We start from the raw sequence: 17,010 nt of genomic DNA, 5'->3' as shown, positions 1-17,010 counted from the left end.
TCATTAAGCCTTACGCGGTGCTGGAAGAGAAACTGCTACTCTGAATAATAGTTAATAATATTGAAATTTCTGCAAATTATACTGAAAACATAAATTACTGTTTTCTAATTGCAAAATGTTTTTCTCTATTTTATCTATACTTGTGTTAATGTGTTCAAATGTGACTCTAACTCCATCTGTAGACTGTAGGCCTTTATAGCCACTTCAGCTCCCAAAATATATTTCTTTTATTTTTCTTCCCCCATGAGTAAATTGGAGTATATTCTATATATAAACAAAGGAACTATGTGTAAAGGGTCAAGGTAGTGCATTTAATTATTTAGTCCTCTACTCTGTCAGGGGGATAAATGTGCTAAACTTTTATCCCTGGTCAGGTGTTCTTCCTAGTAGAAGATCTGCTTAGAGAGTAATGGATGATACATGGTAATGCAGTATGACCTATTCTCTCAGTATGTTAATATTCATGGTGTTATGATTAATTTTACCCATTGCTTTAACCCAAGCATATGCCAGTGGCTGCATACTGCGCATGGCTTGCATTTATTGGCTCCTGGCATCATCCTAAACTCAGTTTGTCTGGCTGTAAATGAGTGTAAATGGATAACTTAGTGGAGCAATGAGCATGTGTTTATTGAAAGTAATGCCCTGTCACAATCACAGCTGGCAAAAAGCAAGCCTCTATAACAGTGACATTCATTTGTCTGCAGCACAGAGAGCATTTTGTGAAATATAGTCATTTCACAAGGGGGCATGTTTGTACTTGCTTGAGGCCATACATTCTAAACAGATATGGACCACTTGTTTTTCTACATGTAAGTTGCCATTAAAGTGTGTTACTGATGGATTAAATGATTACAAAGACCAAATTTGCAATTTTACAATATAATATTTTTTGCCATTTAACAGACAGCTGTTTAGTTTATTATAGATATCATTTCTTAATGATGTATGCCCATATTGTATGTCTATTAATAGTTTATATTCTATGTTTTGATTCTGGAGATTTTTAAATTGATGTTTACCTTTCATAAATTAAAAATCACTACCATCATATCAAACCTTTGTTTAATATGTAGGGAGAAAAGTGAAATTCATGTGTCTTGGTTAGCTGTTTACATTCCTGCACATTTTCTTTTAGCTGGCATCACAATGTGACTTGTGCTAATGATTCACATTATCACCTCAAGGAAGTACTGAGCTATGCCAGCCATGTTTCTGAGCACATCTTTGTGACATGTTTCTCTCTGAGTTATTTTTGGGTTGTCTGGGCTGTCTTCACCAACATCCATTTACTCCAGAAAGAAAAGCCTCCAGCTTGAAATAGCATCTCTCTATTTAAGTGTTTTTGCCTCACCTCCACTCTGTGAATTCCTAATGCTTTTGAGTGTTGGGTCTTTTCTCTAAAAAAGCTGCTTGGACAGAAAGAACCAAACAAACCAAAAAAGGCTTAGATCAGAGAGTAGTAAGTTCTTTTATTGAAGGACAGGAGTATTGCAGCCACTTCATACAGAAGGTCACCAGCTTTAGTGAATGAAATTATTCCCTGATGCAGATGGGTTTTTCCTATTGCAGTCTTGAACATTTAAAAGAGTCTGGTGATTACCTGCTTTGTGAGAGTTTCCCAAAGCAATTTAAATATACAAATAGCAGAGGGATAAAGCTCCCAATTGAATTACTAATGGTTAATGGTTTTATTAACTTGTCTTTACAAATAGCATTCATAAGAAGAAGGAAAACACTAGCATAAAGACTTTAGGTTATTTACATAACCTCGGTTCTCTGAGTAATATGAGTGAGATGTCTCACTATGGGATGCACGCCTCACTGCAGACCTCAGAAGCATTAATCTCATTACGCCAATCCTGATTGGCTGGTGAACGTATTCATCCGCACCAGGTAGTGCCACCTACCTTAAATAGCTGCTGCGGACGACACAGTCTCATTCAAGATAAGCACTCGCCCAAGCAAGAGGGGTTGTCTGGTGAGACATCTCACTCATATTACTCAGAAAACCAGGATTATGTAAAAAACCTCTTCTCTTTCATAATATTCATTTCGATGTCTCACTTTGGGATGTGGTAGCTCTCGTATTGCCAGACAAGCTTATCTAGCGTCCACCAACCCACAAGGAGAGCTGCTCCGTTCCAGCTAGGACTCCAGGACCGCACGTGCTACACACGGGGCGGAGACGTCCAGCATATAGAAATGGACAAAAGTGAGGGGCGAAGACCAGCTCGCCACAGCACAAATATCCTGAACAGAAACTCCCCTGAATAAGGCCCAGGATGCGGCCAAGCCACGAGTAGAGTGAGCTCGCAGACCCGCCGGTGGCTGCAGACCCTGACTCGTATAAGCCAAAGCAATCGCCTCCACCACTCAGTGGGAGAGGCGTTACATCACCCGGGGCGAACTGAGCGCACGAGGGATGCACCGAAAGCGCATGGATGTCGCTAACTCGTTTAGCCAAAGCCAGCGCCAGTAGCAACACTGTCTTCAAGGACAGGTGTTTCAGGTCCGCTTCTTCTAGTGATTCAAATGGAGGACCCTTAAACCCCTCCAGAACCGCAGCTAAATCCCACGGAGGCACCAGCGGTCGAGAGATGGGGAGAAGCCTGTGCGCTCCCTTCATAAAATGGCAAACCAGTGGGTGTTGGCTCGCTGTTTGTCCCCCCAAATCCGACATGACAGGTGGTGATGGCTGCCAAATACACTTATATTGTGGAAAAGGCTTTTCGCTTGTCAATCAGGTTCTGCAAGAATGACAATATCACTCCCACTGGACACTGAAAAGAAATGTGTCCCTCTTTGAGACACCATTCCTTGAACACTCTCCACTTACAGCCACACAGAGACCTAGTGGAGGAGGCTCTAGCGTTTTGGATAGTGGCAATCACTGTCTGTGGAAGCCCCACAGTGGTCAGATCGAGCGACTCATGGGCCAGACCCACAGCGCGAGGCGCTCCGGGTGTAGGTGAAACACTGTCCCCCTCCCTGCGACAGCAGATCCCTGCGCGGCGGAAGTTGCCAAGGCTGAGCGCGCAGCCACCGATAAATCTCCACTAGCCAATGCATCGCAGGCCAGTGTGGAGCTATCAGAATCAGCATGTGGCCGTGTTCCCTCATTCTGGACAGAGTGGGGGGTATCAGAGCCAGTGGAGGGAACATCTAAAGAAGCTCGTGCGGCCAGGCGTGCGCTAGTGCGTCTACGCTCAGGGAAGCATCCATGCTGTGCAGAGAGAAGAACAGCGCTCACTGCGGGTTTCCTTGTGTATTCCGCCCCAGCCCGACAGACTCGCATCTGTAATGACCACTTTCCTGGACAGGACGGAGCCCATGGGCCTCCCCCGAGTCGGGAAAGACGGGGCTCGCCAGTGATGCAGCGCTCTGACGCACTCTGTTGTGACCAACACTCTCCGCGCGCCGTGACGCACGGAATCTAGCCTGAGGGAAGCCACCCAATACTGGAAATCCCTCATGTGAAGGCGGCCAAGACGGACTACGAGAATGGCAGACGCCATCAGCCCGAGTAATTGAAGACATAATCTGACTTCCCTTTCTCCCTCGCTTTGAGCTGGGTGTGCGCCGGCGGGAAGGTAGGGGTCGAGTTCAGACAGACTAGCTTGGCATGCTAGCCGTCTGTGGAGACTGTTGATGATGAACACAGCGCAGTGTTGACATGAGCCGGGAATATCGATAGCTAGCCTGGCATGTTCCAGCCCTAGGCAGCTCGAGCAGACCTGGTGTGTGTCCTTGCCCGAAATCTTATTTCCGCAGCAACAGGGACGGGCCCCGGAGTCTCCGACACCTCTGGTGTGAAGAATTGTCGCCTCCATTCCTCGTGAGCTGGTGTGCTGGCAAGGAGTCGAGGCAGCTAGCTGGTATGCTAACTTTGCAGAAGTCGAGGGATTAGCTGGAATGCTAACGCTCGACAAGCTCAAGCTGCCGTGGTGAGGAACCGAGAAACAATGACCAAGCCGTGGAGGGCGAGGAAACACCGAATCCGATCTGGTCAAAGTCAAATCTATTGGGATTTACATGAATCACATTTTCTACTACAGATTTATGAAGAGCCATGTAAAAGACTTGATGTAATCTATACAAGGGAAAACTTCAGCTTTCATTAGAGGGCCAAATATTATTGTTGGAGGTCCAGATTTGGGATATGGGCACTATTTGCCTACCACTGGTCTATGATTTGTTAAAGGTTGTGACAAAATGACAATTGCTTAGAGCCCCCAGTGATGCCTTCAAATTGCCTATTTTGTCCAACCAAAAGCCCAAAACATAAAAATGTACTGTCCTATATGACATAAGAGAAACAGCTAATCCTATTTGAAATGGAACCAGAGAATTTTTGACACAAAAATGATTGAAATGATTAATTAACTAATAAAATTGCAGATTAATCCTTCAATAGAAACAGAAACTCAGACTCAAGATTTTGCCAGCCAGGCAGACAAAAGTGGTAAGATTTTTGAGGGCTCTCTGGTGATGATGCTGCTCGGTTCAATATAAATATTTATAATTTTTAGGGAAACATTTAAGGTTAAAAAATAACACATATAGATATTCCACTGCTACTGTGCTGTATACACAAAAGAAAACAAAAGAATCTATGAAATAATATTAACAATTAGAGAGCCAGGCACAGCGTTTTCTAAGAAGTGTGAATGAAAGTATGCACACCTGCTCGTATTTGAATTGTGTGTGAATGGTGTGTCAACAACCACCAAATGCACTGAATGGCTATTATTGAAAAGTATTATTAAGTGTAGTATTTCTAAAATAAAAAAAAATAGCATTACCACCATAATGACACAAGGAGCTAATTTTCTGTCTTGTTCCATACTAGTGTTTCTTTTAGAGGGATACAGTAGTTTGCTTAGCAAACCAATTCAGTAACTTTTAAATTCATACATATGAAATGGTCCTTCATTGCTTAATGGACCTCTCAAGGAATGACTGACATTGTTCAAAACATGTCACTTATAACTGCGTGCTGGGCTCAAAGCAGTTGCCTACATTTGCTTCACGGTTAAAATGCCTCTGATGGAAGCTTCCCCTAAGGTTTTCTAGGATGATTTTTTTTCTTTAAAACATGTACTAAAATTGCTTCCTTTCTTACAGACACAAGTGAGCTTTTAACAAGAGTTATTGGTTTAAAATGATTAGAAACTCTGTGCTCCTGTGACTCATAACCCCTTGGATATGTCACTTCATAAAGGATGAGTTCTCTAAATCACTACACTCTGAGTGCAGAAGAGGAATGTGAGCAGGAAAGTGAGCACAGATCTCAAAGCACTTAAAAAAAACAATGAGCACAAAAACGAGAGCATAGCACTTTTTGATAGGCCTTGAAGGCAGCCTTAACATCTGCTGAAATTCTGCCATGTCATGGGACCTCACACTGTATATGCTCAGCAGTTGCTATATATATAATATACTGTATATACATATTATATATATAACAGATGATTATGTTTTTTGTTAATGCTTTTTTGTTTTAACCACCATGGGTCTCCTTCCTCCTCCTTTTTTCTTGCTAATGGGAATTGCAACAACAGTTTTTCAGTTAAGCTGTAATGTAACAAAATCCCCATATGTTGTGTTTCCCCTATGAGGTAGCAGGTTATGATTGTTTAATATTGTAGTTTTTGTTTTGTTAGTCTGCACAATTAAATACAACTACCCAAATGATAACACTGAGAGCTTCAAACAATGAGAGAAGTAATGGTACGTGGTCTGGAATGACTATAGAAGAACTCTGATAGGATTACAGAACATTTATTTATAGCTGATAGAATGTATGTTATTTAATGTTTCACTATGGTTTTAATGTTTTTTGATAAATCAATAAATTTGTGTCCTGTATTTGTCATCAGAAAGTTTTTTTTAAGAAATGGGGTCAAATTTAACTCAGAAGTTCCTTGGTTTATCTGCCATTGCTGACTGATAATGGAGGCTACATAAAAAATGTTCTTGACATGGCATGCAAAAAGTCAACAGCTCACTGGCAAATTTGACTCTTCGCAACTACTTTTGTCACTCATAAAATAATGATATGACTGAGTGGGAGAATTATATTATGACTGCGGTATACACAGATATGAAAAATTAAAAGATATTCTTTGTTGAAATGTGTTGATGTGTACTCTAGCCTGCCAAGGGGAATTCAACATCATTTCTCTTGGATTAGCAAGGTACGTCCTACAGTAATAGCAAACTTGCATGAGAAGAATAATAGGCTATTTACTGACACTGATTCAGGCACAGAGGAAATCTCTCCACTGAAGGAAGGACTCTCTGTCTGTATGTATGTCCTTTGTGTATCTCTTGAACCGTTCATCCGATCGACTACACTCTTGGCAGGTGTATGCCTGGCGACCCAAGGGAGTGCAGTGTCGTATTAGGTGCAGTTTGGACATGCAACACGTTCAATATTAATAAAGTTTGAATAAACTAGAGAACAGCGAGCCACTCCGCTCTGCAGCAGCAGGGCGGGACTTCAAGGCTCTGTGGCAGAGTGGGCAAGTGACAGAGAGACAGCGCTGGTGAGGAGAGACAGCGGCGGAAATAAGCTTTTTCTGAGAGAGAGAGAAAGAATGACATCATTATTTACCAATTGATTCATGGCGATTACGTTCTAAAGCAAAAATAAACAACCATCAAACACTCAGTAGATGATTTACTATGAAGAAAGACGCTCTTAAGCCTCTTTTACACATAGTTCCCAGTAAATTACTGAGATAACATTTCAGGTACCGCTTGTGATTTTCACTATTCACACATGCAGCTACACCTTTCTCCTTTTCATTCATTCGTTACATCCAATAAGTGTAGCAGTAAATACAAAGAACAACAATACAAATCTGTATTGCTTTTTTTCTCATGTGTGGTCTGCAGTCTTTTTCACATCACCTTTTAGTATCAGCTCAGTTTGAGAAAAGTTTTTTCACATGACGTGCTCTAAAAAGAGAACAATAGACAGCAAAAACAAAGCTTTTAATCGAGAATGGACAGACTGTTAGGCTACTTCCCAGAGGCAGTTAAAAACCAGTATGATTCATATAAGCACAAATCTTTTGAGCAAATATACCCACTCAAATGATCTGAAATGAAGCCACAGAAAATAAACGATCTAAGAGCCCACTATGATGGATCCACTTTATTTTAGGATCTACATTTTTTTCAAAAGCTCTCTGTTATGTATTTTCAGTACAACTCTCATTATACTTGAAATGAGAAAAGAACATTTATTCACTATGACAGTACTTAACATCTGTGCATAATAGAATGTTAGTTTCTTTCATGTTGTTAGTGTATACTCTCATTCACCTCACATCAACAGTATTAATATTTCTATGCGTTGAAGCAGCAATACCAGAGGCAAAGCAGTTGGCCCGTTCCAAACAGGCACGTTTTGAATGGGCACTGCATTAGTAACTTAAATTGTAAATTTGAATCAAAAACTGTATAATCTTTGCTGTACTTTTCAGAAATGCATTGCAATATTTTAATATTTTTGCTGTTTGATATTAGCAAAGGCCATGGTCTTTGATATTCAGCTTTAGAAATATTTGGTATAAAAAGATGGAGATGAAGTATTTTGTGACTAATTCTTTGATTTCTCTTTTTTTCTATCCATATAGCACTTTACTCCATCATACTCTTCTGTGTCTTCCTGTGGATCCCCTTTGTTTATTTCTACTATGAAGAAAGGGATGATGACAACGTGAACAAGTGCTCGGTAAAAATCCACCTATTTTCACACATAGTGTTGTAACCTGCTTAGAAGCACAGCTTAGAAGCATAGCTGAGGAATTCACTGTGTGAATTCCTCAGCTGTGTGTTCATTCAGGTGTCCGCTCTACTATGCAACAATCTGTGTTAGTAATTTAAGATGAACTTCCCAGCTATTATAAGGCAACATTAACCAAAAGTCTGCATTAACCAAGAAATTGTAACATTTTACGCATGACAACAATGACAGGAAATGGCCTTCCATTTTTATGTATCTGAATTTCTAATCTCCTTATAAACCTTGACTTCTCAAAGAACACACATACTCACTGTGAGCACAGAGATGACATACACATTTTTGCTCACTGCAGAGTGCAATAATGCATGTCGACAGTGGGGATAATGTACCATAAACGACTAAAAGAGCAATGCTGTAAAAAATGAATATTTTAAAACATAAAAAAGAACCATGCAGATGTTTTGGTAGAAAATCTAGTCAACATATTTTTAAGGCTTGAAGATTTTGATTAGATATGTTAAATGTAAAATAAAGCTCCATGGGGTAACAGGTTAGCCACACAAGCTTAAAGGTGATGTTCAGTTTTTAAAGTCTGTCTTAAAACAATAGTCACATGCCCATGTAAACATTGAAAGATGTTTTGCTTAATAATAATTACTCCCTTTCATACTGACAATTAAAAGATTCCTTCGTAATGCACTTTCAATGTGAGTGATAGGAGACAAAATCCACAGTCCTCGCTCTGTGCAAGAATGTATTTAAAAGTTTGCCTGAAGCTAATATGAAACTTCAGCTGGCCAAATTAGTCAAATCAAGTGGATGTCTTCCAAGTTAAAATCTTTTCATCACAAAATTCCCTGCTATGTGGACATCTGTACTAAAAATGCTCATTCATATAAGCTTCAGATTAGAGCTGAAACGATTAGTCAATTAATTGATTAGTTGCCAACTATTAAATTAATTGCCAATTATTTCAATAATTGGTTAATGGCATTTTTAAGAAAAAAAGTCTCAACCCAAGTCAAATTCACTGCGTCTAGCATCTCAAATGTGAATATTTTCTGGCTTCTTTAGTATTCTGTGATATTAAACTGAACATCTTTGAGTTGTGGTCTCTTGATTGACAAGACAAGACATTTCAAGGTGCATCTTGGATTTGGAGAAACAGTGATCAACATTTTTCACCATTTTCTGAAATTTTATGGACCAAACAACTAATCGTTTAATTGAGAAAATAATCAATAATGAAAATAATCATTCCCCCATCACTTACATTGAAAGCACATTAAAAATGGATATTTTAATGGCAGACTGATTACACCAAGTAAAACCTTTTCCGATACTCATATAGGCATCTGATTATTTTTTAAGAATAATTCTAATTGTGAACCTGTCCTTTAAAAAATGTAAGGAAAATAGATCGAAACAATTTAAGCGTAAAACGTAGGACATTTTGTTTCCTTAAAAACAGTCACATTTCCAAACCTAAGCACGACTGCAATCACACTATAAATTATATATCTATCCTTAAAAGTCTTTTTAGCGAGTGATGTACCAAACACCAGCTATCACATAGTGCCTTTTCTCTTCTCCGTGTGTCAGTTTTGAGCTGACAGAGGCACTTTCTCTCACAGACAGGGAGGTCTTTTGTATTGTTACTTTAAAAGCACATCGAATAGCACCGGGAGTGACATGTTATCTCTGCCAGGTCAAACTGCATCTACACTTACTCCATATAGCTCTCAATCACTATAGTCCTTAACTAAATGGAATATGACCCCCTTCCCTCACTCACAATGAATAATAATATTTCACTTCATGGCCATGATTGACCAGTTTAAATTTTTCTTTTATTACAGCAAGTGAAAAACGCTCTGAAGTACACAATTGGATTTGCCATTGTCTGCGTGATGCTCCTTTTAATTGGGTAAGTTAGAGACATGGATGGCTTCTTCTGCTACACGATAGGTGGAAGGGGATATAACATTGTGTTGAGTTAATGAGAGGTGGAACCCTTCAAACAGCTACAGTGCCATTTGTCTGGCCATGATAAGCCATTCAAGAGAAAAGTCATATACCACTGTCTAAATATAGTTATTATTCTGATTCTAAACTAGATTCCTTACATTTTCTCCACGTAGCAGATGTGGAGGGATTATAAAGTCTTGTTGTGACATTCTATAATGTATCTACAAATCTATACTAATTCTCAGCTATGTCTCTTTTATTAGCAAGTTTTATTCTGGTTGTGAGTAGCACCTACACGACATAATAGAGTTGCAACCATGACAACTACACGTCTGTAGTTCAACCTATACGATTTAATGTGCTCTCTCATCCATTAAATGGTGCACTGGTGGAGGGCTTACCTGGTCTGAGGAAATAAAGGACACATGACTATACTTTCTTAAAGCTTAAAGTTTGGACGTGGGGGCTTTTTATGGACAGAAGCAATTTAGCCCCTCTTTTACCTCATGAACTGGAACTATTGCTGCTTTGTTCTGGGAATAGTTGCTTTGGTCCTTTGATTTTCAACAACATGATGGCTTTTATCCTGGACTGCTTTCCTGGTACCAGGAGCTGTAATGGCTTTGTTTGGTGACTGTTCACTCAGTAGGGTCCTGCTTGATGTTACAAGGCTTTTGTTTGTTGTCTTTATACCTGGCAAGGTGTTAACCTCCTTAAATGGCTCCTGACCTTTTACTGCTAGTTCTTTAAAAATGTTGTTTTAAGGTGTCACTGTAAATAACTTGTTTTAACAAGTAATTTAGTCACATATCCAAACTTTAATTGAATTTTTTGTTAACATAAAGAATATTGATAGTGCAGCTTTGAATACATGAATTATAGTAGTATGTTATTGAACTTAGTTTCAACTGAGATTGAAAAGAGCAGATCTCATCTGCTTTCTTGAAAGGCTTGGAAGGCAGTTCCATAATCTAGGCGCCTTCCCATATACTGTATTTTTTTGAGACTCAAGCTTTATCAGAGGAGTAATCAGCTACTCAGTTAAAAAAAACTGTTTACATGGTGGTAAAGCATGCATTAATTTGAGGATGCTCCATAGAATTTTGAAATACTCTACATTTTTCATCGTTAGCTAATGAAGGGAGGCCATTATTGTGGTGATGAGGGACCTTCAACTTGTTTCTGGAGCCATCCGGCTGTGTCCTGCACTAACTGGAGTTAGGCCACTAAACATTGATTTAAGCAGTAAAAGAGAGACTTAACACCATTAGAGCTGCAAAGACATATTTCATATTTGAAGAAAGTAACTTTTAAATACGTTTTGCTCAAAATGTATAGATCTGAAGTGGCTGGTGAAAGTAACTGTCTTGTTGTAGACACATTTTTGAAGACTTGGGTAAAGGGTTAATTTCACTTCGCTGAGATGTTTTCTCCTGAAATAAAAAATATAGTAAAAAAAGACACATTATATTACCAAAGGGGAAGCTTAAGTACAAGTAAGGACCTTTTGGCATATCTGCATGCTAGTATGGCAGAAGATGAGACCCACTGAGACTTGAAATTTTCAGTTTTGCACACACTGTAAGACAAAGGGAAGTATAAGATGCTGAACTACTGCCAGAGAACTACCTTTCACCTGCTCTGATGAAGGCCTTTTTGAACTTTTTTTGTCTGAAGGTTCTGAATACCATTGAAATTCTTTTTTTAAGGTCATAACATAATCCCTGTAGATCCAAAGAGCAGCAAATTTCATTGTATTTTTACATGCTAGATACTAAGAAACATTCTGGCCTATGCTTCAGACGTCAAGAAGGATTAATGATGAATGTCAAAGGGATTTCATGATCAGTAGAATCAAAGGCTGTTCTGAATTTGAGTATCAATACTATTGGATCCTTTCCTCATATTGGCTTGCATGAAGATATGTACTGGTAATCCAAAGAAGTGCAGTTTCTTTATCTTATCATGTTATCTAGAACCTTAGATGAAATGAGAATCTTAGAAATTCTGTAGGTCTGTAAGTCTGTGGGAGTGATGGGTCAAAATGGCTAAATGTAAAGCATATTAATTAACGTAATTGGGAGCTAATGGGATGTGAGGGAGCTTATTACAATAAACAAAACATTAGATCATCCAGGAAACAACGGTATAAAGGTAAAATCCTCTAGCTGATTAAAAGATAATTGTATATATGAGACACAGTATCAACAAGTTTGTGCAAATAAGCACTGAAGTCACTTAGCAGGTCATGAGAGTCATGGTTAACAGTACTAACTGTGGCTGTAAAATTTAAGATCTTATACAGCTTATGTTTTTAACAAAAAATTCTCTCCAAAATGGATTGAAAAGGATAGGAGGAGGCATAGAGCTTAGAAGACTGTCCATTTTGTTAAGAATAGAAATTAATAAATCTTTCAGGGGTGAGGTAGTAACCAAGGTGGATAAGCAAAGGTCAATAAAACGGTTTGCAAAATCCATTTTATATGATGTGTAAGTTATAAGTTCACAGTTAACACATATCAACTAGAGATGCACCGATTGCAATTTTCTTGGCCGATTCCGATTTCCATTTTTTTTTATAAGTCTGACCTGTACCAGTTGACGGCGAGTCTCTGCTGCAGTTGATATCATGTAGTTTTAGAGTGTGTGTGTGTTTGTGTGGCTGTGATGTTACTGTCTGTGCTGCTGTGAACCATCGTGCAGCATGTGTGTAAAGAGCCGGTCACCGGTCGTGGCTAGTCAGCTAAAAAGTGGTTTTCGATAGGTGGCCGATTGATCTGTGCACCTCTAATATCAATAGAGAGATGTATCATATTAAGCATTGAGAATTATTTATTAGATATAGTATATGACATGTTTTATTTATTTAACTCTCATTTAACAAGTCCTATTTACATCAATAATTTCTTTGGCAAGGAAGATGTGGCTGCAGCATACTAAGACAAAAAAACATACAATATAGTGAAAGAAAGAGGTACAGACTAAAATTTTACAACAGTGCAAGTAAGAAAGAAGAGACATTTACCGTGGTGTTTAGACCTGCCATTGCTGGAGTGGAGAACATACTATAAAAGCCTCTTTTCCCAATTTGAGAAGATACAGGACACTGAATGTCTGTGTATTGGGATTCAATGTTGGACCACAAGTAAATTTTTATGTGCCAGCTAGCAGCTTTTTGACATTATACGTCATAAAAATATAGTTTTTGTAAAGAAGCTGCACTGGTAAAGCAGGAATCATTTTCTCTCTCTCTCTGTCTGTCTTTCTGGCTTTCTTTCAGCAACAGTGACAACACTGGTATCTTTTTTTAATCTTTTTTGTTTTATATTGTAATGATAAAGAAGAATATGGGTAGTGATTTTTTTTGCTTTATTTTCCTTTACTGGTATGGAATCTATGCATGGGTTGTAGAGATACTCCATGTACTAAAATATACAGAGACTACACAGAAGCATATCTGGTTATCTGTGTACAATGTGAGGACAGTGATATCTTAGAAATAACCAAAAGCATTTGACCTTACCCATACTTAATTATTGTTTCCTTGCTTTCAGAGCTTTTGTTCCACTTGAGGACTCACATGGTCAGAATTCCACTCAATGGGAATGGGAGAAAGTACAGCACCTTTTTGAGGAGCTTGGAAGTAGCCGTAAGTATACCTGTTTTGGAGAATAGTTGTTATTTATATAGTTGTTGTTACCATGCCTATCAGATTTTATTTCTTTTTAAGTAAGTAAGACTTCTTATATTCATTACTCACTTGAGCCACATCCACGGCTCCTATCTATTCTTAAGTACTCTATGCTCTCCCGCTTATTTTTATCATCTTTTTTGGTTTATCTGGCTATCATGCAGCCACATTGATCAATGTAAATGCTTTGGGGGGAGCAAACTTTAGATGCAGCTGGCAAAACAAAAGACACAAGTGGTTGGTAGTTTTTAAGATGTGTTTCTTCCATCTTAGTACTTATCGAGGACAGGGAAATGGAAGATAGCATCCTTGAAATCAATTCAATGCATCTTAGGTTCGGTTGTGAGGAAAATATTTTAAATAGACATGGTTACTCATGTTTGGAAGTTATGAAGCCTTATTGCTGAATGATAAGGAGCGTAGAAGCTTTTCTGAGGCATACAGAAACAACTGGAATATATCACAGTGGGTGAGCTTCAAATGATGTAAAAAATAATGAAGTGATTAGTGAACATAGTGCTGTGTGATTTGAATTTCACAAATACCTTTATAGGGAAAAGTACAAGGTCAGATTTCCTCCTGGCAGATCAGAAAATTGCTCAGATATAGTGTATCTTTATTGAACCCACATCCATATCACATTACCATGCACTGTAACTATATTTAACCTAATGAGATGTCTGTTACATCCCGCCTATTGATACACACACAGATAACCAAAGTAATCATATTGAATTGTATATATTTTAGCTTACATCGTCCTTGCTTCTATTGGTCAGGAATTACATTGCGGCAATCTGCTGGTCACTCATGGACAAGTGTGTCCGTTGTTGCAACTAGAAACAACACAGAGTTGTAGGCCGAAAAGTGTTTGAACAACATGCTTTGTAACCGAACCGAGCCTTAAATAAAAGTTGTCACAAAAAATGGACAGTGAGCCTTGTCCGGTTTAAGGGTGTAACAGTTGCATGCAATAAGATGCAATCATGTTTACCAGTTAAAAAAATCTAGTTTTGATGGTTAACTGCATGATCCCAACACTGAATAACCTCCTTGAGCATCTTCACTTGTTGAATTTAGCATCGCCTGTGTTTATGTTCATGCTAATGCAGGAACATTGCCAAACGTGGACTCCTAGCAGTCCTCTGGCCTTTTGCCATATGGGGATCAAGGAGGAAGTTGAACCATCTGCCTCTCTTCACAATAGTGGACCCCTACATGCTCTCCCTAACCTTCCTCCGTTGGCACAGGGGGTAATTGCTAGGCTGCTGAGGAGGAAATGTGAGGATCATCCTTTTTCTAATTCCCCATCTCTCCTCTCTCCAGATGGGAGGTTAATTGTGTAAAGGAAAGGCACTTTTGCCACATAACCCTGCTGACTGCTTTGCTACGGCTGTTCATTAAGGCCACTACATCTTTAATGGCTCAAACATTACGTTTGTTACAATGTTCCAACAATGCTTAAATGTACTCCAGATCAGTAGCTATAGAGTTGGTATTCAAGACCATACAGTATAATCTTGTATTTTCTGCATTGCGTCAAGGGGGATTGGAGTGGGTAGGAATCCAACTTTACCAAAGAAGAATACTTGGATGAGATTCCTAAAACTTTTCCTGCCCATCCCCATTATCATTGAGACAAGAACAAATAAACTTAATCTGACCCTGACATACAATACACATACTGTACAAACATGTGTATACTATGTGTTAAGGAAAATTGGGGTGACTGTAGATCAGGAGTTAGAGCGGGACGTCCACTAAAGGGATGATCGGCAGTTCAATCCTCCAGTCCGCATGTCAAAGTGACCTTGGGCAAAATACTGAATCCCAATTGCTCCTGATGGCTATTGTGTGAGTGTGTGTGTGAATGAGCATTAGATTAGATCCTGAAGAGCAGGTTGGCACCTTGCATGGCAGCCTCTGCCATCAGCGTATGTATGTGTGTGTGTGTTAATGGGTGAATGTTGACATGTATTGTAAAGCGCTTTGAGTAATCAGAAGACTAGAAAGGCGCTATATAAGTGCAGTCCATTTAACATTTAAATCTAAATTGTAGCAATTATTTCTACCACTGTATTGTTACCATCTCCAGAGGTACTCTGTTTAACCTTCTTATCCTGCCAGAGAAAGACTTCTGAAATTTACCAAACTCCAGTGGAGTAATTCTGTGTTTTCTTGTATGAGAACTACTGTGTTTACAGAACTGTTAATTCTTATATCTGGCCCTGACTTTCAGGTCTCCACAGATATTACCATACCACACATACTACAGTATATATGTTTAAAAAAAGATAAGAATATATGTTAAAAGATCAAATCAGATTTTTTGCTTGTTTTAGCACATATAATCACACAAATTACAGCTGACCAGCTTCCAAAGCATACCACATTTGTATTTTTTTTACCCTATCTTCCAAGCAGCCATTGGTATCCATTCCAAACTACAATTTGGCAATCAGCTTGCTAAGACTTGTAGCTTGCATAGGATATAATTTTATCATAAGCACTATCAGATACAGTGTCATCCCATTATAATGTAACTTAAAATTAAAATTAAAAATAGATTTAATGTACAATCGACAGTAATTTTTTGGCTGTGTACCAAACAGCAGGTTAACTATCCAGCTGTCTTGGAGTTTCTGAGTAGGGTCCTTGTTGGTGCCACCTGGTGACTGCTGCTCTATTTCTTTACATTTTATGTATGGTCACTGTGACTACATAGAATACTAATCACAATGCAACCCTGACTACTTCTGTATCTAGTTTCACAGATCAGCATAATGTGCAAAATCAGATCGTTATGCATTTAGACCTGTCACTAATCCACTCTGGGAGAATCAGGGTTGACACATTGCATTGTAATAGAGTGTAACTGTAGTCATAAGTAAGATGCCACTTACAGTATTTGGATATATTTGCAGAACTATTAATTTATCAAGTTTTGTGTCATGAAAGACTTTTTTACTCAGTATGTTCCAGGTTTACATTATCTTTTTACTTTACTTGCTGACTTCAGAACATTTTGTTCTTTTCTGTAATTAAAGCCACTGCGGAAAAAGTCATATGGAGACATTTTTACATGCAGGTTATTTTAGCTGTTTAATTTAAAAAACGATTCTTTTGATGATTTTTTTTTTTTTGTTACATAGAGTACATTGTCAAAGTTGTTTGCTAACTGAGTTATAAAACAGTATGGATAAAAATAGAGGCTATTCTTTATTAAAATGCATTTGAGACTTCAGTTGACAGATTCATGGTGAGGGAGTTGAAGTGATGCTGTTGATGTCATCTTGATTGATCTTTTGACATTTTCCGCCATCCCTCAAATTTGTGCTAGTGCTTTATCTCTATTAGCATGGTCTCGCTCAACTGTGGGATTAAAGCTACAATATGCCCAAAATATATTCTTCAACACAAACTATTATCTAACCCCTTTTCCCAAATTGTATTACTTGTATAGCTTCACCCACACAAATGAAAAAACCCCAACTCTAATAGTGTCTTGTAACTTTCCCAATTTTGCTATAAACCTACAAATGCTGTCATATAACAGTATGTGGTTATTGTTTCAGTCAAACAGTATACTATA

At 38.5% G+C, this 17,010-nt stretch overlaps 1 protein-coding gene across 1 annotated transcript in view; it reads left to right on the top strand.

Moving 5' to 3' along the window:
• The window catches only part of lmbrd1 (LMBR1 domain containing 1), a 67,992-nt gene that overhangs the window by 14,221 nt on the left and 36,761 nt on the right, over nt 1–17,010 (top strand). Inside the window, exons 4-6 of the mRNA XM_042433666.1 lie at nt 7,650–7,747; nt 9,619–9,686; nt 13,282–13,376. Coding sequence (XP_042289600.1) covers nt 7,650–7,747; nt 9,619–9,686; nt 13,282–13,376 — 261 coding nt within the window. The remainder of the gene's footprint in view (nt 1–7,649; nt 7,748–9,618; nt 9,687–13,281; nt 13,377–17,010) is intronic.

The sequence above is a fragment of the Thunnus maccoyii genome, chromosome 14 (assembly GCF_910596095.1).
Source record: "Thunnus maccoyii chromosome 14, fThuMac1.1, whole genome shotgun sequence".
NCBI classification, from domain to species: Eukaryota; Metazoa; Chordata; class Actinopteri; order Scombriformes; family Scombridae; genus Thunnus; species Thunnus maccoyii.
Note: the sequence above shows the minus strand (reverse complement) of the source record. Positions and strands in the feature narration are given on the sequence as shown.